The sequence below is a fragment of the Lobosporangium transversale genome, assembly GCF_002105155.1.
Source record: "Lobosporangium transversale strain NRRL 3116 chromosome Unknown BCR41scaffold_10, whole genome shotgun sequence".
Lineage (NCBI taxonomy): Eukaryota > Fungi > Mortierellomycota > Mortierellomycetes > Mortierellales > Mortierellaceae > Lobosporangium > Lobosporangium transversale.
In genome coordinates this window covers 23,106-48,569 of record NW_019028988.1, presented here as the reverse complement: position 1 = coordinate 48,569, position 25,464 = coordinate 23,106, and the positions used below count along the sequence as shown (strand labels likewise).

General features: G+C 40.9%; 10 protein-coding genes across 10 annotated transcripts; 4 read left to right on the top strand and 6 right to left on the bottom strand.

The window, feature by feature from the left end:
* Positions 1–798: 798 nt before the first annotated feature.
* BCR41DRAFT_420462 (hypothetical protein) lies at positions 799–1,996 on the top strand (the record flags this gene model as incomplete). Its single annotated transcript, XM_022029901.1, has 4 exons — positions 799–1,012; positions 1,147–1,408; positions 1,519–1,700; positions 1,849–1,996. The coding sequence occupies exons 1-4, from the start codon at positions 987–989 to the stop codon at positions 1,994–1,996; spliced, it is 618 nt and encodes a 205-aa protein (XP_021883238.1). The 5' UTR covers positions 799–986.
* An 85-nt stretch (positions 1,997–2,081) lies between these two features.
* BCR41DRAFT_320021 (hypothetical protein) lies at positions 2,082–4,601 on the bottom strand. Its single transcript, XM_022021378.1, has 6 exons — positions 4,418–4,601; positions 3,007–4,293; positions 2,781–2,919; positions 2,585–2,671; positions 2,358–2,495; positions 2,082–2,256 (listed from the first exon to the last, which is right to left on the bottom strand). Exons 2-6 carry the CDS (start codon positions 4,173–4,175, stop codon positions 2,122–2,124), a joined length of 1,668 nt encoding a protein of 555 aa, XP_021883237.1. The 5' UTR covers positions 4,176–4,293; positions 4,418–4,601; the 3' UTR covers positions 2,082–2,121.
* Positions 4,602–5,305: 704 nt separating this feature from the next.
* On the top strand, positions 5,306–7,651 carry BCR41DRAFT_320020 (hypothetical protein). The gene is made up of 4 exons (XM_022021377.1): positions 5,306–6,008; positions 6,102–6,765; positions 6,859–7,079; positions 7,168–7,651. Exons 1-4 carry the CDS (start codon positions 5,454–5,456, stop codon positions 7,621–7,623), a joined length of 1,896 nt encoding a protein of 631 aa, XP_021883236.1. The 5' UTR covers positions 5,306–5,453; the 3' UTR covers positions 7,624–7,651.
* A 155-nt stretch (positions 7,652–7,806) lies between these two features.
* BCR41DRAFT_369035 (hypothetical protein) lies at positions 7,807–8,473 on the bottom strand (the record flags this gene model as incomplete). Its single annotated transcript, XM_022026428.1, has 2 exons — positions 7,807–7,967; positions 8,080–8,473. 2 exons carry the CDS (start codon positions 8,471–8,473, stop codon positions 7,807–7,809), a joined length of 555 nt encoding a protein of 184 aa, XP_021883235.1.
* Positions 8,474–9,565: 1,092 nt separating this feature from the next.
* On the bottom strand, positions 9,566–11,705 carry BCR41DRAFT_420458 (hypothetical protein). Its single transcript, XM_022029900.1, has 2 exons — positions 11,256–11,705; positions 9,566–10,615 (listed from the first exon to the last, which is right to left on the bottom strand). Exons 1-2 carry the CDS (start codon positions 11,377–11,379, stop codon positions 9,954–9,956), a joined length of 786 nt encoding a protein of 261 aa, XP_021883234.1. The 5' UTR covers positions 11,380–11,705; the 3' UTR covers positions 9,566–9,953.
* A 2,491-nt stretch (positions 11,706–14,196) lies between these two features.
* On the top strand, positions 14,197–16,853 carry BCR41DRAFT_289191 (hypothetical protein; the record flags this gene model as incomplete). Its single annotated transcript, XM_022020322.1, has 6 exons — positions 14,197–14,526; positions 15,796–15,873; positions 16,177–16,318; positions 16,451–16,523; positions 16,608–16,660; positions 16,744–16,853. Coding segments are annotated over 6 exons (786 nt in total), but the record flags the coding sequence as incomplete, so codon positions are not given.
* A 1,007-nt stretch (positions 16,854–17,860) lies between these two features.
* On the top strand, positions 17,861–18,953 carry BCR41DRAFT_384996 (hypothetical protein; the record flags this gene model as incomplete). Its single annotated transcript, XM_022027629.1, has 1 exon — positions 17,861–18,953. Exon 1 carries the CDS (start codon positions 17,874–17,876, stop codon positions 18,951–18,953), a length of 1,080 nt encoding a protein of 359 aa, XP_021883232.1. The 5' UTR covers positions 17,861–17,873.
* Positions 18,954–19,538: 585 nt separating this feature from the next.
* BCR41DRAFT_369032 (hypothetical protein) lies at positions 19,539–20,185 on the bottom strand (the record flags this gene model as incomplete). The annotated part of the gene is made up of 3 exons (XM_022026427.1): positions 19,539–19,560; positions 19,596–19,898; positions 20,073–20,185. 3 exons carry the CDS (start codon positions 20,183–20,185, stop codon positions 19,539–19,541), a joined length of 438 nt encoding a protein of 145 aa, XP_021883231.1.
* Positions 20,186–20,563: 378 nt separating this feature from the next.
* BCR41DRAFT_349466 (nuclear protein localization protein 4) lies at positions 20,564–23,667 on the bottom strand. Its single transcript, XM_022023472.1, has 8 exons — positions 23,258–23,667; positions 23,047–23,127; positions 22,825–22,943; positions 22,569–22,715; positions 22,195–22,474; positions 21,399–22,100; positions 21,090–21,287; positions 20,564–20,963 (listed from the first exon to the last, which is right to left on the bottom strand). The coding sequence occupies exons 1-8, from the start codon at positions 23,258–23,260 to the stop codon at positions 20,691–20,693; spliced, it is 1,803 nt and encodes a 600-aa protein (XP_021883230.1). The 5' UTR covers positions 23,261–23,667; the 3' UTR covers positions 20,564–20,690.
* BCR41DRAFT_349463 (hypothetical protein) lies at positions 23,563–24,740 on the bottom strand. Its single transcript, XM_022023471.1, has 5 exons — positions 24,563–24,740; positions 24,320–24,468; positions 23,939–24,191; positions 23,766–23,859; positions 23,563–23,689 (listed from the first exon to the last, which is right to left on the bottom strand). The coding sequence occupies exons 1-5, from the start codon at positions 24,706–24,708 to the stop codon at positions 23,606–23,608; spliced, it is 726 nt and encodes a 241-aa protein (XP_021883229.1). The 5' UTR covers positions 24,709–24,740; the 3' UTR covers positions 23,563–23,605.
* Between the last annotated feature and the right edge of the window lie 724 nt (positions 24,741–25,464).

The window sequence follows — 25,464 nt, the reverse complement described above, 5'->3', positions numbered from 1 at the left end:
TTTTTTGGAGAACAAACATGAATGACGAAGAATACGCATTCGCATGCTTAATTGGTTGCAGTCAAGCACACAGGCACCATGATACGGGTAACTGAATTTGTTCCAAATAAGATTGGTTAAATACGATTCATTGCGTGTAACAGATGTATTACAGATTCCTTTACTCCTTCCTTCCGGCAAAACATTTAGCATGCGTATGCACACAATTGTAAAGCGCGTTTTTTTACACCCTTAGTCTCTCCTCTCACTTTTTAGAATTTTGACAGAACTCCTAAGCAAGGCCATTTCCCTTTGATGGCACTGTAAATTCATCGACATGTCGCCTCTTGGATACCGACGTTGCTCGTCTGTGAAAGCAAATAAGAGGGCTCATCAGGCAAGTCTTAGTATTCTCTCTTTTAATATAAGATATGCACGATCATGGTGATGAAAAGACGCGTGCGTGATGTCGGATTCGATTCTAGTTGCCAATACCAATGGGAATGCCAAGGAAATAATGAGGCAAGCCTTTCAGTTCCGTTTAAAGTCATCAATTAGGGATAAATTAATAAACATTAAAGCCATCATCTAATCTTACACGTGCATGAAGCATTAATGCATCAATTTTTTTTAGTGTCGCACGCATCTTCCTGGATGTATAAACAAAAAGTGTTAGAGAAGTGCCCTTGAAACGCTTTCAGGCATCTCCACACAATTTCACTTTCATTCTTCGACTTTCTTGCATTTCCATATTCATTCGCACACTTTCATTATCACTTTCACTTTATACTATCCCCCTTTTTTTTTTTTTTTTTTTTTTTTGCAATATTTGCATGTTACCCCATTCATTTCATCAACATTCTTCCTCTTCCTCTTCCTCTTCCTCTTCCTCTTCCTCTTCCTCTTCCTCTTCCTCTTCCTCTTCTTCGTCTTCTTGCACGTCCACTTCTACTGCTTATTGGCAGCATTGACTACAAGGATAATTTTATAAACGTGAAGAAGGCCTAATGGATAGTGCATACACTATACTTGGGTAATATATAGAGCATCTTTTCGGCTTGCGTTTAACAAGTTTGTTTGTGAAAAAAAAAAGATAATATTGTTGGACACAGCCACCTTACCTATTTCTTTTTTTTTTTTTTTTTTTTTTTCCAAATTACGTTTTAGCGAACAGCCAAACGCAGTGCCAGCGATGAGGAGTCATCATAGTCTGTCGAGACGTGAGATTTTTCAGAATTTGGCCAACAGGATCATCTACTCTAAATTCTACATGGTCCTATATCTGGTCATGGCCATCCTCAGTATCTGGTCCATATTCCTCTCCATTCAGCAGGGTTGCTCTAGCTCGGCGCTGTTTATCGTTTTAGAGTCCATCATCAATGGCACTATGATTGCAGAGGTCGCCTTGCGACTAACAGCGCTCGGCAGGGTAAGAATATATACTTCTTTTCTTTTTGTTTGGCTGTTTGTTGGATGTGTTCAATGAAAGTTAAAAAAACGAGATAAAGGGATGCTAAAAAAAAAACTTCAAAAAAAAAGACATATTGGAGGTCATCATCCAACATTCTAGATATTATCTTGGTGATCTTTTGCTTCATTACATTGATTTTAATCCTTCAAGGTTGTGGATCAGGACATGAAGCCGAGAAAGTGCTTGATACTGTCTTTTTGATCCTTCGAAACGTGGTGCAATTCTGGCGGCTCTTCATTATGATTAGGAAGTATGTATTGTACATATTTCTATATTTGTACTTCAGTTAACGGATCAAATTTTATTTTATTTTTTTGCTTGAATCTATACAATGTGTTCTGATTGCATTTTCCGCTCCTTTCAAATAATAATAATAATAATTATAACAATAATAATAGGAACTCACTAATTGCCAATCCAAGAGTGGCAGCCATTGATTTCGATAATGTAAATCGCCCAGAATCCTTTGATATCGAAGGGTTTGGAGCTGATGCATATGTCGATGATGACACCTTCTTGGCTGACGAGAGTGACGATGGCCTTTAAAAAAAAAAAAAAAAAAAAAAAAAAAAAGTATAATAGTAAAGTAACCTGTAATAACAAAACTAAAGATCAAGTTAAGCTCTTATACATGTGCCCTGATGATGGAAAACTGCATGAACCATGTTTATTTAGTTGCCAATAGAAAGTACTTGTTGATTCCAGTCTATCGTTAATCCAGCAATTGGATCTATTGAATAAAGCTCTTCCTGCATCGTTTCACGTGCCAGATTGTCGAGTTCTCTCGTTGTGGTACTTAGGATTTTCTAAATCGCCAAAAAAAAAAAAGTTACTTTCCTGTTGCTGCAGTTTTCACTTTGTATTATTGTTATTATTCTTTTTTAATAGGCGTGTATGATTCACCTACCTTGAACCGAATATCGATTTTATGGAACATATCTGATTCCATTATGATATTCGCCTTGTAGGTATCAAACTTTTTGTAAGCTTGGGCAATCATCTCGCAGAGTGTCGCGAAGATAACAATATAGTCCATTTCAAATGGCTAGTTAAAATTGACAATAAAAATTTTTTTTTAGTCGAGATACTGTGCATTACACATTTTATAATATAGAGACTCGTTAAAAAAATTACCAAGGATCTGGTCTCGAAATGTGTGTATTCGCTAGTTTCTTCAAAGAACTTCCCATCATGCACTCTCCACCCGTTTTTTAAAAAGCTCTGCAAAATAAAATAGTATCAATGGTATGTTAAATCAACCAAGCAGCAATTATGCAAGAACTTTTTTAAGCATAAACTGATTTTTTTTTAAAAAAAGAAGCAGCCTTACCATCTTAGACTTTGTTTCTGATGATTGAAAATGCTCAAACTCTTGTAAAACTGCAGAGAGCGATTTTACAAAGTCAGGAAGATGGGGTATTTCCAGTATATTGGCAATGGACGTTCCCAACATGAAGTATTGCTGCGTCCTGTCCCCCCCCCAAAAAAAAGTTAGCTTCTTGTAACTATGCATACATGCATTTTTTTTTTTTTTTTTTTTTTTTCCTTTCACAAACCTTTTATGAACAACTTCTGGCGTATAAAACTTGCGAAGATCTGCTTCTGTCAACAAGATAGTGTTGTAGTAAGCCATTTTTCCATGGTAGACACGTCCTATGTACTCCCATGAGGTCATTCGTTTCAATATCAATTCATTAGGCGTATGAGTTGGCCGTGGTGCTGATGTTGATATTGATATTGGTGGTGACCGCAACTGAGTGGTTGATTCTACCGTTGAAAGCTTACAAAGAATATTTTGATTGTTGATACTTTCCACCACGTCGCTGCTGGTATTAGTTGTCACCACTGTCTTATCAAACGGATGAATAGAGGCGTCCGGTAAAGATTGAGCCTCCATCAGGACAGCGACCTCTGTACTGCTGTTCACAAACGTCATGTCATCCGAATCGCCATACGCACTATCGATATCATTGTTCATTACAGTTTCTGTTGCTGAAATTATCACGGCCGTTGTTGCTGTTGTTGCTAATGCTTCTGTCCCTTCTATTTCCTTGCTATTTCTCGATATTACTATCTCCTCCTTGATTTCCTCATCACCACCTCTGCTATTTGAGCTTAATGACTTAGTTTCTTCCACAGTCCTTTTGTCAGGAAAGTTTGACAAATGTTCATCCTGTGTACTGAGGCTACTTGCAAAGGCCGGGGAAAATGTGGATTTGGTTAAGGAATTTAGTGATTTGACAGAGTTATTGGATGGCGCTGTTTTAGTCTTCTCAGATTTCCCAGGGTTATTTGATTTAGTTGAAGAAGAAGAAGAAGAAAAGCTTTTTTTCTTTTCAACAAACGTAAGTTGTTTTGATTGATATGCCTTGGGTTCATTTGCATTTGTTGCACTGGTAGAAACAGCAGTCTGGAATCCAGGAGCATAGAGATGTGTGCTAAACATGGGCATGAATCCTACTGCTTTGGAGGACATCCCTAGAGGATCGACTGCTGCTTTCCATTGAGGTGATTTAGGTACAGATGCGTAAGACGAGGATTTGGATTTGGTTGACGCGGTTTTAGATTTTATCGACTGAGATCCAGATCTGAGGGATGAGGTTGCAGAGGGAGAGCTTGTTGATTTGATAGAAGGTGCACCTCCTGAAGATGACATGATGGATTCACCATCTTCGGTCGGGTTACAATATAAACTATCTGTTTCGGAGCGATCGAGAGACGGCATGGTTAAATACGGAACGATTGTCGTGCAAATTATGCTTGTTGATTAGACTGCAAGGAGTAGTGAATTGAGTACAGAAATAAGACACAGGATATCAGTCAGCAAATAAGTTTTTCAAGTGCTATGAATTTGGAACCAAAGAGGGCTTGTCAGTCAAGCTGATCCCCCCATTCGACGCCATTCCACATTCCTTCTCGATCTCAATGATGAGACAAGAATGTATTTTACAAGTTAACACATTGTACCTTCAGAGTGAGGATAACTGTGACACAAACAAATCGACTAATAAACAGATAAGCATGCAGAGTAGAGACGTAGAGGCAGATGGAGTGGGATTAGTTCAAGAGGGACAAAAAAAAGAGAGAGGAAGCTCTTCATGTTTTCCTGTCCTCGTCCCCGCCATGGCCCGACATCCACCTCGGAGTCAGAGGGTAGAGCAAACAAATAAATAAACAAACAAAAACTCAATCATGCAGTTTCTTTTCATTTCTCACATGGCGTCAATGCTTTTTCACAGGCGATCCATGTTATAGTCTTGCATTAGAAACAAGATTTAAATTTTATGGCCGTTTCTTTCTTGGCCCCTTGGCCTTCAAGACAACTTCTGAGCATCTGCTTGTCTTGAAATATTTTGGACTGGGATTAAATTGAAGCTAACAAAGTGCAATCCTTACTTTTTGGTTCTCCAAGATCTGGATCATTTTGGTTGACCTGGGCCTTTTTTTATATGTATAAATGTATATTCTATCCCTGCATAGTTGAACTCTTACAAATAAGTTTGATGAACAAGAACGGGCCTGCTTTTTTTTTTTTTTAATGCTCAACTGGGGAATTGGGCGTAGATTTTATTTTCGCCATAAGAAAAGAGAAGGGTTTACATTCCTATGCTCACGCAAGTAAACAGTGTACTCAATTGTCCCCGCTTTTCGGTCCGCTTCACAGTCTACTCGAAACTCTTCATTCCAAATCATGACTATTAGACAGCAGAGATAGGATTGTATACAATTGCAACAGTGTAAGAAAACAAACATGCAACTTCGCCCAAAAATATTATTACCAGCAGTCACTCGTTGAAGAAATTGACTAAACAAGAGAAGGATCTATTCCTACACATTTTTATTCTCTTGCTGCCATCCAATGTAGTCGCTTCAGCATCACCCATTCTTGTCTATTTATTGCCTCTATTGTAATTCAGTACCCTAAACATCCAAACCAACAACAGTAGCCAAAATATAACAATAACAGTGAGGACGGATCTGCTCATCTTTATAGCAATTGACCATGAGCAGCAGCAGTAGTTCAGAGTTAGATCTAAGCATCTCACATCGATCAATCAGCAGTGGCACAGACATCGACACTATTGACATTGACATTGATAGCTATAATCCCGTTAAGAAGAAACGTAAAATTGTACCAGAAAACAACAATGACAACCTTGTAAAAGAAACAGTAGATGCAGTATCCACAACAGCCACTAGCTTGACGCCTTTATCGACCAACAAGCTTTCTCAATATAATTCTCTAGTGAATGATGATAATTATGATGGTAAGACAACAATTGTCTCCACCACGACCACTATTACTTCAGAACACCATTCATTTAAGCGTAGAAATCCCGATAACGAAACTAGTATTCAAATACAAAACGAAGATGAAAAAGTAACCATATCAGATCAAGAACCGGTGCATGAAGTCACAAGTCACCGATCGTCCATTTCTTCAAAAATGTCATCTTCATCCAAGGCAAAGCAATATATCTGCCTTTACTCTGGGTGTGGGAAAAAATATACCAAGCCGTCGCGGTTAGCTGCACATGAGCGTTCACATACGGATGAAGTAAGTTGTCTTGTCAATTGAAAATTGGGCTTATGCTATTTATTCGCCTTTATTTTTCTCCACTGCTTGCTAATCTTCTTCATTTGGCTACAGCGACCTTATAGATGTCTTTATACAGGATGTAATGCCGCATTCAGGAGAGAAGATCATCTTGCGGTTCATGTTAAAAGTCATGGATCGATACGGGAATTTCAATGTATAAATCCAGGGTGCACTAAAAGCTATTACACAAAGGATAAACTTGCACGACATGTCAAGACGCATAACGAACTCGCAAGTCTGTCCAGCATTGAGATTTGTACAGCTTTTTTATCGACTCCTTCATCACCAGTTCAATCATTATCATCAGAGACGCCGCCATCAGAGACGCCGCCATCAGAGACATCATCATCGGCACTAACACCAATGCCGGAACTACGTAGATCCCGATCTTCTTCCAGCTTACCAACATTGGTTTCTTCAATTAATTCAGATAACGAGGATCTGAATATAAAGAGTGGTGCTAAACGTGGATACAGGCGAGAGGCATCATTGGACCCAGAGACGTTAATGAAGGTTGCGGAGGAAATAAAAAAAGAAAAACCGTACGCATGTACATGGGACGGATGTCAAATGCGTTTCAAAAAACATAAGAAACTGAGTGCCCACGTTTGTACGGACCATGAAGGGCGAAAACCATATCCATGTTTGCATGAAGGATGTCAGATGAGTTTCCAGACTCCAAGCAAGCTTCAGAAACATCAACTCGTCCATAATGGTAAGAGATTGTGAAAGCTCCATAAAGTTTATTTGGGAATTTACCACAATTTAATTTAATTTTTTTTTTTTTTTTCGTTTGACCACCAATAAGATACTCGACGGTATGGATGCGGTTATCCAGAGTGTAACAGCGTTTTTTCAAAGTGGTCGCTTTTACAGAAACATAACAAGATGTATCACAAGTCAATGCCCTGCTCCGTCTGTGGCACTGTCGTATTGAAAACAAATATGCGCTCTCATATGAAAACCCATGATCCTAATCGACCCGTTATCCCTTGCACATTTGAGGGATGCAGTAAAATCTTTTCAACTGTACGGTGACCAAATATATCCCTATATATATATATTTTACCAGAACGTCCACTGAATTGATGCGTATTTACTATTTTATTTTCCTTAGGCATGGACGCTTACGAGTCATATTAAAACTACACATGAGAAGGATCTTAATGCACCCAAGTTCCGATGCGAATTTGAAGGTTGTGGAAAGGAGTTTGGATATAAACATGTCCTCAATAAGCACATTAACAGAAAGCATACAAGTCCTTCCCTGATGAGGAAAAAAAGGAGTGATGCAATCCAAGCGACAGCATTAGATGAGCTCTTCGGGTTCACAGAAGAGGATGCACAAGTAAAACTACCCTTTGCATGCGTTATACCTGGCTGTCATAGGCGCTATCATCGAGAAGATCTGTTAAGGCGACATTTAAACAGTAGTGAACATCAGAAAGGAAAGCTGACAGGCATTCAAGTCCTTCAGTCGATGGAACAGGTTGAAAACCAGACTATACAGGAAATGATCAGCTTACACATCGACAATCAAATTCAAGATGGCAGTGATATTGTTGACCGCTAATCATTGAATGTACGCACCGCACTCTAGCATATTTGCGTGCACAGTGGCACGTTCATACTTTTTTTTTTTTTTTTTTTTTTTTTCAATAATTTAACTTCATAGATACCCTGTAATCATATTAAAGCCTTAGAGAACCAAATGTAGGAAGATGTGTATTTTCCAAAGGAATCATGAAGAAGCCTATCAAATTGGGTTGCCAGAAGCCTTGGCAAAGGGGCTAGGCCGATGCTTTTTCATTTCCCAGTCTGCATCTGGTCCAACATGACTCTCTCGGAAACATTGATCACAATACTTGTCATTATCACAGCCCAGACATGTCCACTTTGCATCATCATTGCATATGCCTGAAGAAAAAAGACAAAGAATGAATAAAAGAAACAGAAATGTCAATAAGCATTTTCAAGTGAACAAGGAAAAAGGAAGAAAAGGCCCAAAATAAAATAAAAATAGACTTACAGCACCAGTTTTCGGGGTTTTCGTCATCACCTCCACCTCCAAACCGTAGTTCATCCAAATCAATCGCTGCAGGTGGTGGACCCAGACCTGTCATTCTATCGCCTTTTTGACTAGTTTGACTGGTTGGCTTTTGTGGCCGGGTAGAAGACAAGTTCTGTATGTCCTTTTTCAATTCATGATGTCTACTAATGAGTCCCTTCAACCGTGCCTCCTCTAGATTTCCATACTTGGATTCCAGTTGTGCAGCTTCCCTGGCCTGGGTGATCAACTTGAGTGCTTCATCATCGTCCTCATTGTATCTATTTCCAATACTATCTCCTTCCTTAATGTTACTTGACATCAACCTATCCAAATGATCTCCAAAGGCTTTTTCCTGTTGTGTTTCTCCTCCCATTCCTCCTTTTACTCCAAACAGCAACTCATCTGATACTCCTGTATGCGTTGCTGATGGCTTTGATACTGATGCTGACGTCGATGTTGTTGCTATTGCCTTATAGTCTTGAGAAGGGTCAGCTGCCATTAAAGGTCGATGTGTCTGCATGAACTTGGACAAGGTCTTTTCTAAATCTTTAGCGACATCCCCGTTTTGAGCAAATGCTGCACGAAGCTCCTTTGTCTGAGCTGGTTGGAGTGTATCAATATCGTCCAAGAAATCAAGGTCATCATCATCATTTCCCTCCAATCCTGTTTTGTTGACGAGAAGGTCTTGTGAGTCTGCCAAGATCCTGTCAATCTTTAGAAAATAATAAAATAAAGAAAAATAAACATAAGGGTCTATTAGAGGCTGAAAAATAAGATTAGATTTAAGATACGGATAATGCACCATGATTACCTCTTCCTGATCTGAAGTAGCGGGGATGAGATATGACGATGACTGGGATCTCTGTGCTCCAGGACGTCCTTCTATCGGTTGTTGTAACAAGTTAAATGTGGGTATCAGTGTATCCTTCCTTTGATTCTCTTGTGGATGAGGGTCGAGTAACGATGAGCTCAGATTGGTCACAGCAGGAGAGTGGCCAAAGACCTTTGAAAACTGTGTAGTCAATTCATGGTCACTGCAATCAAAGAAAGAAAGAAAGATAGAAGGAAAGAAAGGGGGGAAAAAAGAGATAAGGATCACGTTATTCAACGTGTAAGAAACTGATGCATGGCATAGGATGGCATAACATAGCATAGAGTATAGCACAGCAAAAACATGCCTGATAGGAACATCTGTAGTAGGGGTCTTCTTCTTAAGCTTGATAAGTCTCTGCTCTAATTCTTGGTCGGTGATAAAACTATTCTGCGATGGATTGCCTTTAATATCATCATTATGAGCTCTATTGTTGTTGGTGTTGTTGTTATTGTTGTTATGGGCTGACATGATGTATGAAAGAATAAAATGGACGAGTATGAATGAGCAAGAATGAGATGCATGAAGTGAATGAAGTTCACTTTGTTTTGAGAAGCGTGTGACAATTGAAGACAAATGATTTTTTTTTTTCTTGTCCCTGCACAACATTCAACTGCTTTATTTATTTCAATTGTTCTTTTTATTTTTTAACTATTCAACACAAAGATCGCCATGCATTACAAGGAAAAAATGAAAGCATTGAAACATTACGAGTTGAGGAACCTGCCTAAACTCACGCACTTTTTCTTAAAAAAATCTTTCATTTAACCCATTGCATGCTTAACAAAAAGTGCCTTTTTTTCGCTTGGTGTTAATAGTGATGAAAAACGAGTGAGCTTACATAGAGATGCATTAAGTACATGATGATGATGGCGATGTTTGCATGGTGCAACCATATGATATGAAATACAGTAGAAGTAAAGAAAAAAAATAAAGAGGATATTATGCTGGAGAAAGAAAGAAAAAAAATAAAAGATGCTTTTTAAATATTCTTTGCAAGGTTGCCAAACACCGAGGTTGAGCGACCAAGAGGAGTTGGAGGAGGAAGAGGAGCAGTTTGGTTGCCGCCTGGCGCGGTGGGATCTGTACCAGTGACCGCCAGATCCCAGCAGGACGCATAGAATTCACCTTCATTCAACTCCCAGCGCCACTGGACCACATAGTTACCAGTCTGTAAATTAGCGGGGATAGGAAAACATCCTCCACAGGGAGCAGCATCTGGATTGCTCTCAACTCCATGACAATTCTTGAAAGGAATCGTGGCAATGGTTGAGTTGGAGAAGGTTTTCTGGTCTGGATCTTTATCTAGGAGCTCTAGAGGCATGTTGATTCTGACAAACTTCTCACGCTCATTCTTGGCAGCGTGGTTCTTGGCAGGCCAGCGGACACACATCGTATCTCCTGCTTTGACCCTGGGCTGTGCTCCGAATTTGCCACCGTAGGCCTTGCTTATGGGATCCTGACGGGTTTCATCCGCACCAGGCTCGACACCAGCTCTGCGATTAGAGCAAGGTACAGGATTGGCAATGTGGTCCTGTTGGTAATGTCTGCTGGGGCTGGAGCTATCAAGAGCAGCGAACGGCGTCTTATCCATGGGATATTGACGGGCCCAGCCAAAGCACTCTCCATCACTGTCACGGAAACCTGTGTTATATTACGACAATGACAAAACAATAAAAAAATCGACGAGTTCAGGTCAGCTATTGCTCTATTTCTTTCGGGTTGTTTTTTGGTTTTCAAAGGTGCTAGGTAAAACTCCCCCCACTCTATCTTCGCCTCTTCGTGCCAATAAAGTTACAGGGGGTATTGACCGAAGATATGAAATGAGACTGAAACATAGCCCTTGAAATTTACAGAAAGTGTGATTTGACGAGCATTTGGTACTTCTTGCTTATTCAAGAAAAAAGCGCGGGAAAATACAACTAGTTCAATAATCTCCGGTTGTTTAAAAAAAAAAAAAAAAAAAAAAAAAACTCCCTCTCACAAACACACAAACAAGAGTGTTGAGTGGTAAAGAATGAGAAGGACACCACGAATAGACTAGGACAGTAAGAATAGCCTCCAATTGGATAGAGAGGAATAACGCTTCGGTCATTGAGTTGTTAATGTCGCACGACCCAAAATAGACACAACCATGTTATGAGGGCAATGTGGTATGAAATGTGTAATGTGTAAATGATAAAATGTGTAATGTGCGCTGTGTATATTGTGTTCAACCGTTGATTTGCATGTAATAAACATAAAGTTGTCTTGCACTTTTTTTTTTTGTCTTCCATTTGCATACCTGGATTCTGAGGGTCCTTGGGACGCCAGTCAACGCAATCGGCCCAAGAATGGGCTTCAACTTGAGCCACAGAAGCAAGTAGGGCAAGGGTGGCAGATGCAATGATAGATGTGCGAATAAACATTGTGATTATTTTGATGATATTGTCAAATGAAAGGGAGGAAGGCTTTGTCTAAAATAAGCAAGCTTAAGAGGACTTGTTTGGTCTTTCTTTGGTTTTGTCGTAAAAGGAAGTATGAGGAGTAAAATGTGAAGAGTGAAGAGTGAAGAGTCAGGAAGAGAAGTCGTTCAACGACAATGCACGAATGAATAAATGAACGAGGTTGGTCAAGTGGTAGGGGGACTGAAAAGACAAAGAAACAAAAGAGACCAGAAGTAGAGCTGGGGCTGAGAGGACAATCAATGATCTTTTATACCTCCTTTCTCTTCGCTCTTTAAAGCAATTAAAATATAAAAATATAAAAATAACAAATAAGAGGTTCATGAGTGTGGATCACTGCCCAAACGTAAAATAAGTGGGCTCGCGAGCAACAATGAAAGCAATATAAAGTCTAGATACCACTGTAGTGTTCTGAGAAGAAAACAGGGAAAGGGCTAGGCAGTTCAGTCAGTTCACTATTGTTGTGGCCATGCCATGATATGTCATCGGCGTATTGCAGAAAGTTACATAAAGAAAAACAACGAGGGCATCGGGCATTGACTGCAGCTGAAACGCCCGTGATCAAGTCAAAAGGATTGTTGAAATACAGCGCACAAGCACCCGCACGCACTCACGATTCAGTTTCAGGCACATGTGCAACAAAGTTGCATTTTGCATCCGAGAACCCCTGTCGTGATCATCTTCGTTATTTTCCCCTCAACTTGTGGATCAACATCGGTCTACTTACATTCCTTGTCTTTTTCTCACATTCCTTCCCTTCCAGAATATCTTTCTGGATAAAACAATTGTCGGCACAGGTATCAAACAATGGACAGTGCAGTGTAATTGTTGGGTGACCTGCACAAATCATTCACCTTCCCCCTTTTTTTGCTATGCCATCTGCTTTTACCTTCATTCTTGCACCCACTTGTTTGAGATGGTCATCAATTAGCAAGCAGAGAGGCGGCGGCAAAAAGCAATACGTAAAGAAGAACAAAGGAAAAATAGAGAGCCAAGAGAGCCTCTTACACAAGAGAAAGGAGAGTAGACAGACCAATGTCCACTTTAATTAATTTTTTATTTTTTATTTATTTTTTTTTTGCTTTCTGTACACCAATGTTCAATAGACCTTGACTCTCTTTCACCATTACTTATTGTCAGCTACAGAGGTGAGGGCAAACATACTAACATAGCCCGCGGACAAATGGTTTCTTTTTACATGTAATTTTCATTTTCGGCGTTCTTGTATTTTAAAAGACCGACATTTACCCCACCTGTCAGAAGACAAAATCAAAGAGCAACCACTGCCGCAGCCGTCAGTATCGGAACAATACCTGTTGGGCCTTGCAGCCCCCCTAGAAACAAAAAAGAGGCCATAAACTTTTAACAAAAAGAATCAGTGCGGCTAGTTGGGACCTGACCCACACCAGGTGTAAAACCTGTCAGGAACAGGAAGTATCAAGACCACATGGACTTCGTGTCCAAGACATTGGATCGTTCTAGTCAACGTTTATTTGTCATCCAAAGTACAAATTAGCGCGTGTTTGATTGGTTCTTATGTCTATTTTCGCTTAGACTACTGTATATACATGTATATACTTCTTTTTTTTTTTTTTTTTTTTTTTTTTTTTTTTCCTTGAGCCCTGGTGGAATGAAGTAAAATACCACCTCTCCCTTCAGGCTAATTAATTTCGATATTAATGAGCTTCATGAGAGAAGACGACCAGATCTTTTTCTTGACCACAGATGCCTCGCTCCCTTGCAAAACATCTGCTAATGTCACGTATTCATGTTGAAGCAAATAGTGAGCGATAGCAATGTTTGAAGCAGAAGCTTATTTTGGTATGTGGGAATCAGTCCCCATTCATACGATACAGATTACAATATCCCCAAGCTTTTCTTCATTCCTTCTGCATTGATACGTAGTAGGATGGAGCCATCAATTGCTTTGGCCCTGCAAGTTACACTAGAACTTTGAGGCCTCGGCTTGTTCAGATCTAGTATTTAATGATATTGAAAGGTTTACGCAAGATACTGTGAATCTTCAATCAACAACAATAGCTTATTAAGTTATCAACAATAACTCAAACCGTACTCTCAAGCCAGCAATCTATCGCTGGGAAATACGCAGATTCAGTAATGGATGTGCATCGCGACAGGTGCTGTTCAGGATCTTTACTTGACTCCATCTGTCACAGGCAGGACCTTTTGTTACAGAGCTTGCTAAGAGAGTGGTGCTTAGTAACTATGAAGAGGGAGGAGAGATCTATTTTCTGTAGCAGTATGTCTTTAAGCATAGTTATGAACTGTAGCAATGGTCGCGGCAGTGCTTGAAGGACTTATCAAAGGAACGTCGCGAGGCGTATGGTGACCGTAAAGCGATCCAAATTGATGAATAAGGACATCAATTACACTCTCGATTCAGTTTTCGAGGTTTGCTGGGCTAAAAAGGCATTTGTAAAATAATATGATTGCAAATGTTACATCAGAATTGATATTCTTAGTATCATCCACAAAGGAACTTCCGCATTCGCCAATAATTGGAAGAAGGTTGGGCAAAGCGAAGCGAATAAATATATCCTTTTTCGGCTTCTCGTGACTAGGGTTAATTGCAAGCACAGCTAGAGAGAAGTACAACAGTTCATTCTTGCTGGAGGAAAAAAAAAAAAAAAAAAAAAAAGCCAGCATCGACATTGGCATTGCGATCAAAACAACAAAACCATTGAATGATCTTGTCAGTTTTTATAGTATCGCTAGTTGTGAAAAGAAAAAGAAAACAGGTGAATCACATTTCGATCTGTCATGTCGTTTGAATTTGCTTGGGACAAACTCGATGACGAAGTAGCACTTCAGATCGAGAGCATGATCCATGCTCACTTTCAGCGCATCGCGAAACCAACATTTCTAGGGAATATTGCCGTCTCGAAATTCCGTTTCGGAGACACACCACCCAGTGTTACGGTTCTGGATGTGACGGATCCGCTCGAAGAGTGGTATGTTCATATGGATCAGGAGGAAGCTCGACTAGCACAAGAGGCAGCAGAGGCAGGAGGAGGCGAGAGTATGGATGAAGATGAACTCGCCAGTGGCGATGAATATGATGATGAATATCCTTATTCGCCGGATGGAAGCGTTGTCATGGTAGGCGAGGGCGATGATATCGAATATTTAGGATCAGGACGTTTCGAACGGCAGCAGCAACTAGAAGCAGAAGAGTGGCTGCATCGACAGCAAGACATACCACAAAAGCACAGAAAAGGCGGCGCAAGCAGCAGTGGATGGGATTCATACAAGGAGGAGCTCAATAGAGATCATCGTTCAGGAGTACCGGGCTTGGGAGGCTTGGGGTTGGATAGTTCAGCCTTCATCCAGGATCATGGCCTTCGCTCGATCCGGTCTGCGACAGCTTCGCCAACCAAAATTTCGTCTCGGGCTTCATCAGTATCATCTGCCGGATCTAGTCGGTCAGCACCATTCGAGTGCTCAACTTCACCTTCAGTGCGTCGTTCTCGTCACCATCCTGTAGAACATGAAGTAGTCTCATATACTCAAGAACCGAAACGTATCAATCGAGATCTCAAGCTTGATGGCGACACTAGCGTCTCTGCACCCTCGCCCTACGATACTAAAAACACATCTGCAAGGAAATCTAGTACAAGCCATAGCCTAAGTTCTCATCCATCTGATGATGAAATTGAGAGTGAAGCGTTTTATACCCAAGGAGAATCAACCATTTATCAGCGCATGAAAGATCTAGTCTTAGAGCATTCAACGCCTATCAAGGCAGCAGACCAGGAAAGCTCATTAAGAAACAGTGCTCAAAATCTCCCTCAACAACAGCAACCTCAACTTGGCGCATCGCTCTTCCCATCCACACCAGGCGGTCCGAATGGCAACATGGGGAGTGGGCTTGGACTCGGATTTGGCCCGGGGATAGGGTCCAATCCTGGTGGGGTTTTATCCAGTGTCATGCAAACCAGGTCTGGAACCCGATCGTTATCAGGAGTTCCATTTTATAGCTCACCAACGTCCAATTCTGTTAGTGCTACTACGGGCTCTAATGCAACGACCACTTTTAACTCAACTGCCGTAGGGCCTCCGGGACCACAACTCTATTTTCCAGATCTTTCAAGCATAGTCGTGTCCGGGAATTCACTCTTGGGGCTGAGAGCTGGAACTCCTTCTAGAACCATACCCAGCACTCCAAGAGGCTTCGAATCGCCTACAACAGCATTTTCGAGGCGACAAAGCTTCTCGGACACAGTTGAAGATGAAGCCTATACAGTATCGACCACAGGAGAAGCAACACCAGCGGCTTTAACAACGGAACAGCGCTCAGTGGCAGCAGCTGAGGCTTTGCTGAATGGGTTAAGGGATCAAGAGCAGGATCCTCGTTACCAGCAGCATCATGACAACTCTATTTATATGTCACCGATAGAATCATACAGTTTTGATGCATTTCCATTGCAGCCCAAGACTGTTGGGAGTTTGAAAGATGATAGAGGCCCAATAATAGGAAGGACCAGCAGATCAACCACTGGACAATCGATTCCGAGTGAGCAAAGGAGTAGAAGCAGTAGCATGATCCATGGCCGTTCAAACGTCCAGTCTACCGGTGGCGGGAATAATTCTATCAGCCAAAATGTCGGGGACCACCAAGACAGGAGAAGACGGAGGAAGCGAGAAGACCATCCTAGGAACAATGATTATGACCATGGAGGAGCAAGGACACCACCTACATATACACCGCCATTAGGAACAACGCCCTCTAAGCGTCACGAGAATGACATTCAACTACTCCTCTCGGTGCAATATCAAGGGTCAATGGGATTTACAATCGAAACAGAATTATTGCTCAATTATCCAACGTTTTCATTCTTGGCGCTGCCAGTGAAGCTTGTTATCACGGGATTCTCGTTCAAAGGTAATTGGTAATACTTTACCTTTGACATTTGACAGTTTAAAAATTAGATCTTACCCATATTATCATGTAAAACGAATTGTGTACGCTAACAGCCTAGACACCATTTGTTCAAACTGCTGTTTTTTGTAATAGCCAAGGTGTTGATGGCATATCTGCGTGATCACGTCAATGTTTGTTTCCTGGAACCCGAGGATCCTAATGAGAGGTAAAATAATAATAATAATAATAATTGCTCTAGATCATAAACAGTAGCTTACTGCTAGCTTCTCTCTATCAATTAATATGCTAGTATCCTATCAAGTGTTCGAATTGAATCCCAGGTTGGCGATGAGCAAAAGCAAGGTATCTCAATATATTTTCTTCGTCGTGTTTGGCTCTACCATTTCATTTCTAAAATTATTTCCTTTTCACCCATTGATTGATAGCTGTATTGAAAAACGTGGGAAAGGTTGAACGCTTTGTCTTAGAACAGCTTCGTAAGTTCATCACCGAGGATTTTGTCTACCCCAGCTATCATTCAATTGAGCTTGTGCGCCCCCCGCCACCATCGTCTACGTCAGAGTCATCCGCAACCGGAACAGCTTCAACTTCATCAAGTCAAGTTATCGGGGGAGGAAACCATGCAGTCAGTTCACGAGGCGGAAGCGCAATACCTTCGCGTCCCTCAACGGCTGCATCAGTTGCCACAAACCAATCCAGCCATTCAATACCAATATATGGCAACAGTAATGTAGAAAGAAGCAGAGGAGCGTCTCGTGGCTCGGCGGCCTCTGTGACCACAAGTACGAGTCGTGCAGGAGATGTAATGTCGTCTTCATCATCGTCCCTTCGGGCTCGAGCGTCTCAGGGGGTACCTACTGTTAACCAAAGACGTCATTAATATAGGCTATAGTTAGATGTATAAAAAAAGAAAACGTGCAAACATTTATATCCATATTACACTATGCCATGGCCCATGTTAATTTAAGCTGACATAATAAAAAATAAACAATGCTTGTAACGCAATATGCTGTAAGATTTTTGTGCCACTTAATGCACAGCCATGGAACGGAGAAACCATCATATTTTATTTCAATATCAATGTATGACGCACACATGTTTGTTTGTTGCTGAGGAACAACATTCCTTTAATTTTTATTTTTGTACACCACCCTTTTCTAGTGTAATTACTTGTTATTACTTGAATAACTTTTCAAATGATGCTTGGGTGATGTAAAATACCAAACAAAGCAACAAAGTAAACGTCTTAAGAAGCCTTATTCCGAGCGTTCAAGTCATTTTAGCAGGGTCTAAAAAAAAGCCCATGTGATCCACTTGGGCAGCTTAACGCCATTAAGATTATATGAAGTAAAATTGTCTTCTAGACAAGCAACAATGGACCAAACCAGGGACCTGCTACATAGACCATCCATTCATGACATAACGTCTCCTATGCATCTAAAAGTTTATTGTCTTTTATAATAAATACCCATACCCATGGAACATATAAAAAGAACAGACCTCCTCACCATCTTTTTTATTCCTTAACACTTTTCAAATTAAATCATATTAAAACATGACCCGCTCCAAAAAATCTACAACTCTCCTCCATTCACCAAGCTCACTCCTACGTAGTAGACGCCTCCCTCGCACCAAACCCAACAACTGGCTACGATGTGCGCCTGCATATCTCCTCATGATCATCTCCATGATGATCTCTCTCTTTGCTACCCTTTCCTCCGCTGCTCCCCTACCAGGATTTCCAACGGCGAGTAAAGCTCCAGGAGATGATGATAATGGCAATAATGATCTTGATGATGTCCTCGGAGATGCGCGTGAGGGACCCTACAACATCTCGACTCAGGCGAAAATTGCAGGCGCCATCTTGATTATCCTAGGCTTTATTCTCTGTTTCTTTGGCTACCGAATCTATTATGTAACCTTATTCATTGCTGGATTTTACTTCCTGGGTAACCTCTCTTACATTGGTATGGCGAATGCTGGTGTATCCTCCTACACTCTCCTGTTGGTAATCTCCATCATAGTTGGCATCATCGGAGGATTGTTCCTTATCTTTTGTTCCAGACTCGGAGCTGCTGTCTTGGGCGCCTTGGCGTTCTATGCTGTGGGACTTTGGATCCTGGGTTGGAAATCCGGTGGAGTCATCACCAATTCTTCAGGCCGAATCTCCTTGCTGGTCGTCCTCGCGGTCATTGGCTTCGTGATCGGGCTTTTTAATGAGAAGGAAATGGTGATCGTAGCCTCTGCTATCGTAGGCGCTTACTCCTTCGTCGTTGGTGTGGACATGTACGCTCATACTGGCTTCACCTCTCGTGCAGACTCCTTCATCAACTCTCGAAACAGTGTTGAATCTCATTTCGAGGATGAGCCTGCAGGTGCCTATGCTCTGCTCGGAACGTTCTTGGTTATGGCTATCTTGGGTATGCTTATTCAGTTCTATTCTTGGGGAAGGACCAGAACTTTCCGTCCTGTAGCAGCTGTCGCTCCTGTTGTCCCTGTTGCCCCTGTTGCTCCCGTGGCACCCGCCGTTGCTGGTGCTCCCGGTACTGCTCCTATTGCGCCTGTTGCTGACCCCGTCTATACAGAGAAGCCCGTCGTTAGCCGCTGGGGAAGATTCTTTGGGCGCCGTTACTAAATATCGAGACCCGAATTGTAAATTCATTATAGTTTACCTTCCCCTTCCACTTTTGTTAAATTGTTTCAATCTTCTTACCCATAACTTATTCTAATGATATGAACAACTTTATTTATTAATTTTTTTGTTCATCTAATCACCATAATACATCTTTAACATTTATAATATTTATATAATAATAACACAAAAAATATGTAATAAAAATTATCTTTATTTCATCATTGCATTAATAAGGTTTATGGAAGATTTTGTCCCAAAGTGCAGGGTCCTTGAACCATCCTCGTCGATCGATAAAGAAGGACATGCGTTCTTTTTTACTACCGAGCATAATATGAGCACTACTTCCTTCCTTGGCGGGTGATGTCCCTTGAGGCCCAACGTTTGTGAGCAGTTGTTGACGGCATTGCATGTCCTGAATTGGATAGATCCGATGATATCCTTTGGGGAACTTGCGTCCAGTCTCAATCCTAATCTGCGTGCCGCCTCTAAGTAACGTCAGCTTTGTGACATATCTTGATAAAATAAATAAATAAAAGGCCAAGCAAAAGGGAAGATTAAACATATGATATTGGGACTATTCCTTCCTCAAAGTAGAAACTTTCCTGTCCTAAAAAAAAAAAAAAAAAAAAAAAAAAATGTTACCTCCATGGAACAGCACAGATACCAAATGCAATGACGAAACCAGTACCAACAAGCCCAGCCGAGATGATGATCCGTTTACGGAGTGGAGCTAAAGGCAGATCTGTTGATTCAACTCCTTCAGTTCCAGGAAGAGGCAATGGTGGAGGCGGAGGCTGAGTGGCTGAAAAGATAGGATTATCCGTGTAGTGCGTAAATGCATATTGTGCAACATTGCCCCAGAAGATCATTTGCAATCCTGCAGTTATATAGGCTAACATAAATGTCTTTTTGATCGTCGGTGGAGGTTCATAGAACACAACATCTCTACCATTCAGATCAGTCAAATTTCCTCCCACAGAGGAAAAAAAAGTTAGAGATGAATATTAGATCAGCATTATCTGATAGTCTTGAGACTAAGAGACCTTTTTTTTTTTTTTTTTTTAATGCTTGCATCACTCCTTGCTAAAAAAAAAAAAAAAAAAAAAAAAAAGACTTTACTGCTTAGTACACATCTCTGCAAGGTTGCGCGAGAAATTGGGGAAAGATCCTGTTCCACCTCTTCTAGTTTTCGATCCAATAGATTCTCTGGGTACTGCTGCCGTTGTTGCCATTGTTGAGGGCTTCCCTGCTGTAGAGTTGCTTGCAATTGACGAAGGTGACAATGTAGCATTTATGTTCTTCAATTCCGGAGGTGAATGTTTGGAGAGTGAGGGCGACTTCTTTGAGGAAGTTGCTGCTGCTCCTCCTCTTCCCCCACTTTTGACTCCTCCAGAAGCATATAATCGTACGGCCGTGCATGTGGCGTGTGATTCGATTTTGTGACCGAACCCGAGTCCTGAAGGTATTCTACGGAAATAGAGAGTGGTGATTCTGTTCATGATGCTGTTTTCAGAACTGTAAGAAAATGAAATGAACAAGATCAACAACGCTTTTAATTAATTTTTCTGCAAGTGACTGCGTTATACACGATCCATGAAATGAAATAAACTGTATCACTTTTTATTTCTTTTTTTCTTTTTCTTTTACAATAATAGTAGTCAATGAGATTCAACAACATGTTGAGCAAAGTTCCGTGGAAAGAAATTGTTAAAGTGCGTTCCATAACTTCTTCCACATTTATCCCATTGGAAGTCCACACATCTCGCAGTTCTCGTCACCGTGGGTGTTAAGGAATGTGCAATGACGACATGTCCAAGGCGCTGCTGCTGATGTGCCCAATGAACTACCAGCGCCTCCACTTGAAGAAGACTCGCCTTGATTTGCTCTGGACGGTCCGGCAGACTCCTTCAGGATTGTCAATAGTGTCTGCCACCCACCCGTCTGGACTAACTTGTTTGCATCTTCTTCTTTATGTAAAAGTGCAACACGTACCAAAAGATTCATTTCATCCTGTATCAGTTAAGGAATAAAAAAAAATGTTTAGTATGATTCCATGGCTCTTTTGGTATTCAATTGAAAAGCCAAATACTCCAAGGTTTCAATAATATAGGAATAGTACGAGTAATATAGACTTACAGCATCATTTAAAATACCCATGCTGCGAGTAAAAAGTAAAAAGTGAAAGTTGGATGCAAGATCAACCAGGTTTCCAGATTGAAGGTAGCGATGCAATGCACCGGCATCCTGTGTAAATACCCCAACTCTATTCTCGATAGGGAAATCCTTTGGTGAGGTAAACATTGGCGAAGATTTAACAGGGAAACCATGTGTTACCTATTAGCGATATAAAAATACGCATTAGTGCCCGTTCGGGAGGGTTAACTGGATATCCATACAAACAACAGCTCCATAAATGCTAACTATAGCCATGGCTGAAAACCTTACGTTAACCAAAAGGTATTCAACGGGGAAAGAGGGCTTTGCATCCTTCTGAACAACCAAATTATACTCGTTCTTGTATTTAAAAAACACATCTGGAATGTATCGTTCCGACGTGGGCTCCTTGACTCGCATAATTCCTGGCTCTACACTAGGCTCGACAATGTCCGCATCCACCATACCCACACATGTGTTGGAAACTTGATATGATGACACATCAATGTTGCCTTCCTCGTTGCCTCCAATGACACATGTCACGAATTTGGAGCCAAACGTTCCTGTGGAGGAGTATTTTGTCGCATTGGGGTATTTTTTCTGCATCACTGCCGCAAATTGACACTCTTGCGATGAGAAAAAGTACGAATCAATATGCCGCTTACAAAGAACTGTCCCTTTCCCGGTGCCATCATCAGTCAAGTCAGTATAGATCATGCCCACGCGCTGGAGTCCACATGCTGTCGCCATCTCACCTGCTCTTTTTTCGCCTTCGATTGGGTCCTCAACCCTTAAGCCTTCGCTGTCGCCTTCCTGGGGAGGCTCGTAAATGGCTTCTACCACAGCTTTGATACCAAGAGGCACTTCTGGATAAGGCTCATATCTTCCATACATGTAACCAAAACGCTGAAGTCCAGTGGAACGCCAATAACCAATAAAGTTGTCAATAATGGATGCGTTGGAGAACTCCACGTGATCAACCAGTCGGAATGGCTATGATATTTAGCATTGGTGATCAATGTTAGCCTCATTATCACGCAGAGCTAAAAATATAACCTCCACTTTGTTGTTTGTTAAATTGCCTCACCTGGCGCTGTAAAGTGATAGCACTGGGTTGACATTTAGTACAGATGCTGGCAGGCCATGGTGGATGTCCAGAACTGCAGTTGGTTTTAACTTTGTATGATGGTTCCTCAAGTGAAGGCAAGGTGATGTAGGACGTTCCTTGCTTCTTATCATGTGCACCCAGCTTTCGCAAATACGAATGAAACGACATGCTCTTGATCTTATGCTCCTCCAAATATGCTGGATCATATGGCTCGAGAGGCATGCAATAGTCGCACATTCCATTCGCAGCATGCTTGCAGCTAACGGGATTTGCAGGACGACATGAGAGCAAATATTAGTAAAAAAAAAGAAACATATATGCCGAGGAACGAATACATGATGTCTGCTACGTACAATTTAGGATCTTTTCCTCTTTTGATAAGGCCATCCTGTGTATCTAAATAATCATCAACAGCATCCTGCACGACTATTGCCGATGGTGCTTTATTGTCAGCTTGCACCGCAGCTTCTGCAAACCCAATATAGAGAAGATCGCCATGCCTATAATAGGAAACGTCCAACAGGTAAAAAATTAAGATTAGCAACGCAACATGCCGCAGCATTCAAAAAATGTTATTATATCCTGATCAAAAATATATCGCTTACATACTTGATATTCAGCTCAGCCAAAGACTTTCCAGAAAGGCTATCCATTTGTGTGGCTCCTGCATTGGGTTGGTCGCTAACGGTGATCGTTGATGGATCTATGATGCTAAGTGCTTGTGCGATCTGTTGAAATACATCATAAAAAGGTTGACAAAGCCATTAAGAGTAATGTTCACATAGACCTACTGCGCAGTACCATAAAATGCCACCAATAGTAAAAATATACCTTATCCTTAAGGACTGTGATATCGTCAGTTGGATTCACCTCAATGCGATGAGTGCCCTCTTTACTTCGCACTCGGACAAGCTATTGGTAAACGACATTTGTCGGGTTAAAAGAATGACATTTATTGATTACATGCATTATAAACATTGTCGAGTCATTAATAATGGTCATTCAGTTGTACCATTCCTGGTGAGCGTGTTCATTAAATTACCATTGTAGTGAGTGTAGTTTTAGTGAGTGATAAGAATTGGTAGGTTGGTAGGAGGACAAAAAAGAAGAAAGACTGAGGGAGGCCTTATTCTAAAAGCGCAAGTCCAAAATTACGTAGACGTGACTGCCACAACGCGTCGCTCGTGCCACTTTTTTTATTTTATTTTACTGTAATGCGACAAAGCCAACTTTTTGGCCCAACTTCCAGGCAACGCGACGCACTGTAATAGAGCAGTGTCGCAGGTCTTGCCCAAGCTCGCCTTCAAGCTCAGGCATTGCGTCTACAACTTCCTTGTTAAGGATATCGCCACCTACAGCCCATGCAAAGCTGGCGTGAAGCTCAGGGTCGTCATAAAATCTGGGTTGTGAGTATCGTTGCACAATGGTATCCATCTCTGCCACAAGATTTTCTATCTACTCGGTACAATACCAACTTAGGGTTGGTCATTAATAGGCCAAGCAAAACTCGCAAAACCCATAGTACCGAAACTTTATACACAAGTCCTCACCTCTGCATGCCCTGATCCCACTCGTAAACTCAAGAACGACCTTGTTTTCTCATCATTCGCGAAGCTTTGGACACCCGAGAATGACAAACTAAACCTATCAGATGAATCAATTGAAATACAATATAAGATTCATTTGCTCTATTCAAATGATTTCTTACTTGTGATCATTTTACCTTTTCTTATTCTTAAAGGCTGTTCGGATATCTGACATGAATCCGCCAAGGTGTAGCTCCTGTAGATATAGAGGTCTAGTTAGGCTGATATGTAACTCAGTCGCATCCGCCGCTGTTTCTGCTTCTATTGGTATTGCTTTCGAGTCTTTAACTGATTCCAATGACTGAAGTAACGAAACGGTGTTTGGGGCCATTTCCCGTGCTCTTTTAGTCAAAGTTTTTACGATATCAAAGAGCTCGCTTGATAGCTTAACTGGATCATAAAAGACCATTGTTAGCCATGCTTCTCGTTTGTCTTCTTCATAATTTTGTATAATTTTTTTTTTTTTTTTTTTTTTTTTTTTTCGCTCGCAGGATGTACACTGCGAAAACTACACATACCCTCCAGATAGACATGAACAGGCCAAGAACCATCAATGTGTGCACGATTTCTAATTCTTCCTTGATGTCTTTCAGGGTTGTCAGGTTGACGCTCTCTGTCTTTGAAAAGATTAGTTAAAGATACTGGAAGTGGAGGAAGAGCCTTGGGTCTAAAAAAATATATTGTTTATTATTATTAACATGGGGATTATATTTTTAATGCAAGGGAGAAGTCGGCTTTGAATACAGAAGAACAATGCCAACCTTTTGTGTGAAGCAACCTCGCTCTCATTCTGCAATGAGCGCTTAACTCCCTTGCGATTTGCATCGTTTCCATCGCTCTTGACATTTGGTTGAGAGACTGGTCTCTCATCTTCGTCCGATGAGCTTCCATAGTCAACCAATGGCATTCCAAGAACTAGACGAATGTGTAGAAAGGGGGGCACAACAGCTTTGCAACAAAACGCGTCTTTGAGGAAATTATACTCCAGTAGTTGGGGCTTAGCCGAGGTTGTGGCAGCAAGATCACATTAATTAGAGTCACTGGATCGGCATCTGGAACATTCTCGTTACCAATTATGGAACAATTACACATAAGAAAATCAATTATGGAACTGTTTCTATCCGTTTTCTTTTTTTCGCTTTAGATTTAGTTAGCATTTTAGTATATGTATATGATCGACATCACATCATAGAGTGAAAGTGCCTGCCTGGGGTTGAGCTGAATGATTAGGGTTTCTCCTTTCAAGATACTATTCATCCAGTCTAAACCTGCACCCACTTTTTTTTTTTGTTGTCTATTTTCTAATAACCGGCCCAGTTGCATGGATGAGACAACATCCTGTTACGCCGCGGATGATACATTTTTCTTTGTTGTTTGCATCATGAACCTTTCAAATCATTTTCATATTTCAAAGGGATGAGGAACACATCATTACATAACGCACAGGCATTGTCGTTCTGAGCCCTTTTTTTTAACACATGGCTTTGCTGTGGTTATGCTCGAACATGCCCCCTTGCATTTGAATTAAAAAAAAAAAAAAAAAAAAAAAAAAAAAAAAAAAAAAAGCGCTACTATATCTTTTTTTCCTTTCATATCCATGTTCATATTTCTACCAAAATAAATAAAAAGGAAAAAAGGACAGTTTGGCTGGTTGAAAGCGCTG

Coding starts and splice junctions, on each gene's coding strand:
- BCR41DRAFT_320021 (XM_022021378.1), bottom strand. CDS start 4,175: ATGCCGTCTCTCGATCGCTCCGAAACAGATAGTTTATATTGTAACCCG. Junction 2,496..2,584: donor ATTTCGAGACCAGATCCTTG/GTAATTTTTTTA, acceptor AATTTTAACTAG/CCATTTGAAATGGACTATAT. Junction 2,257..2,357: donor AAATCGATATTCGGTTCAAG/GTAGGTGAATCA, acceptor TTGGCGATTTAG/AAAATCCTAAGTACCACAAC.
- BCR41DRAFT_420458 (XM_022029900.1), bottom strand. CDS start 11,379: ATGTTTATTCGCACATCTATCATTGCATCTGCCACCCTTGCCCTACTT. Junction 10,616..11,255: donor CAAGGACCCTCAGAATCCAG/GTATGCAAATGG, acceptor AATATAACACAG/GTTTCCGTGACAGTGATGGA.
- BCR41DRAFT_320020 (XM_022021377.1), top strand. CDS start 5,454: ATGAGCAGCAGCAGTAGTTCAGAGTTAGATCTAAGCATCTCACATCGA. Junction 6,766..6,858: donor ACATCAACTCGTCCATAATG/GTAAGAGATTGT, acceptor ACCACCAATAAG/ATACTCGACGGTATGGATGC. Junction 7,080..7,167: donor GCAGTAAAATCTTTTCAACT/GTACGGTGACCA, acceptor TATTTTCCTTAG/GCATGGACGCTTACGAGTCA.
- BCR41DRAFT_349463 (XM_022023471.1), bottom strand. CDS start 24,708: ATGCCATTGGTTGACTATGGAAGCTCATCGGACGAAGATGAGAGACCA. Junction 24,469..24,562: donor GAGGTTGCTTCACACAAAAG/GTTGGCATTGTT, acceptor ATATTTTTTTAG/ACCCAAGGCTCTTCCTCCAC. Junction 23,860..23,938: donor GCCTTTAAGAATAAGAAAAG/GTAAAATGATCA, acceptor TTCATCTGATAG/GTTTAGTTTGTCATTCTCGG.
- BCR41DRAFT_349466 (XM_022023472.1), bottom strand. Junction 22,475..22,568: donor AGAGGAAAAGATCCTAAATT/GTACGTAGCAGA, acceptor AAATCCCGTTAG/CTGCAAGCATGCTGCGAATG. Junction 21,288..21,398: donor TTGAATACCTTTTGGTTAAC/GTAAGGTTTTCA, acceptor TATCGCTAATAG/GTAACACATGGTTTCCCTGT.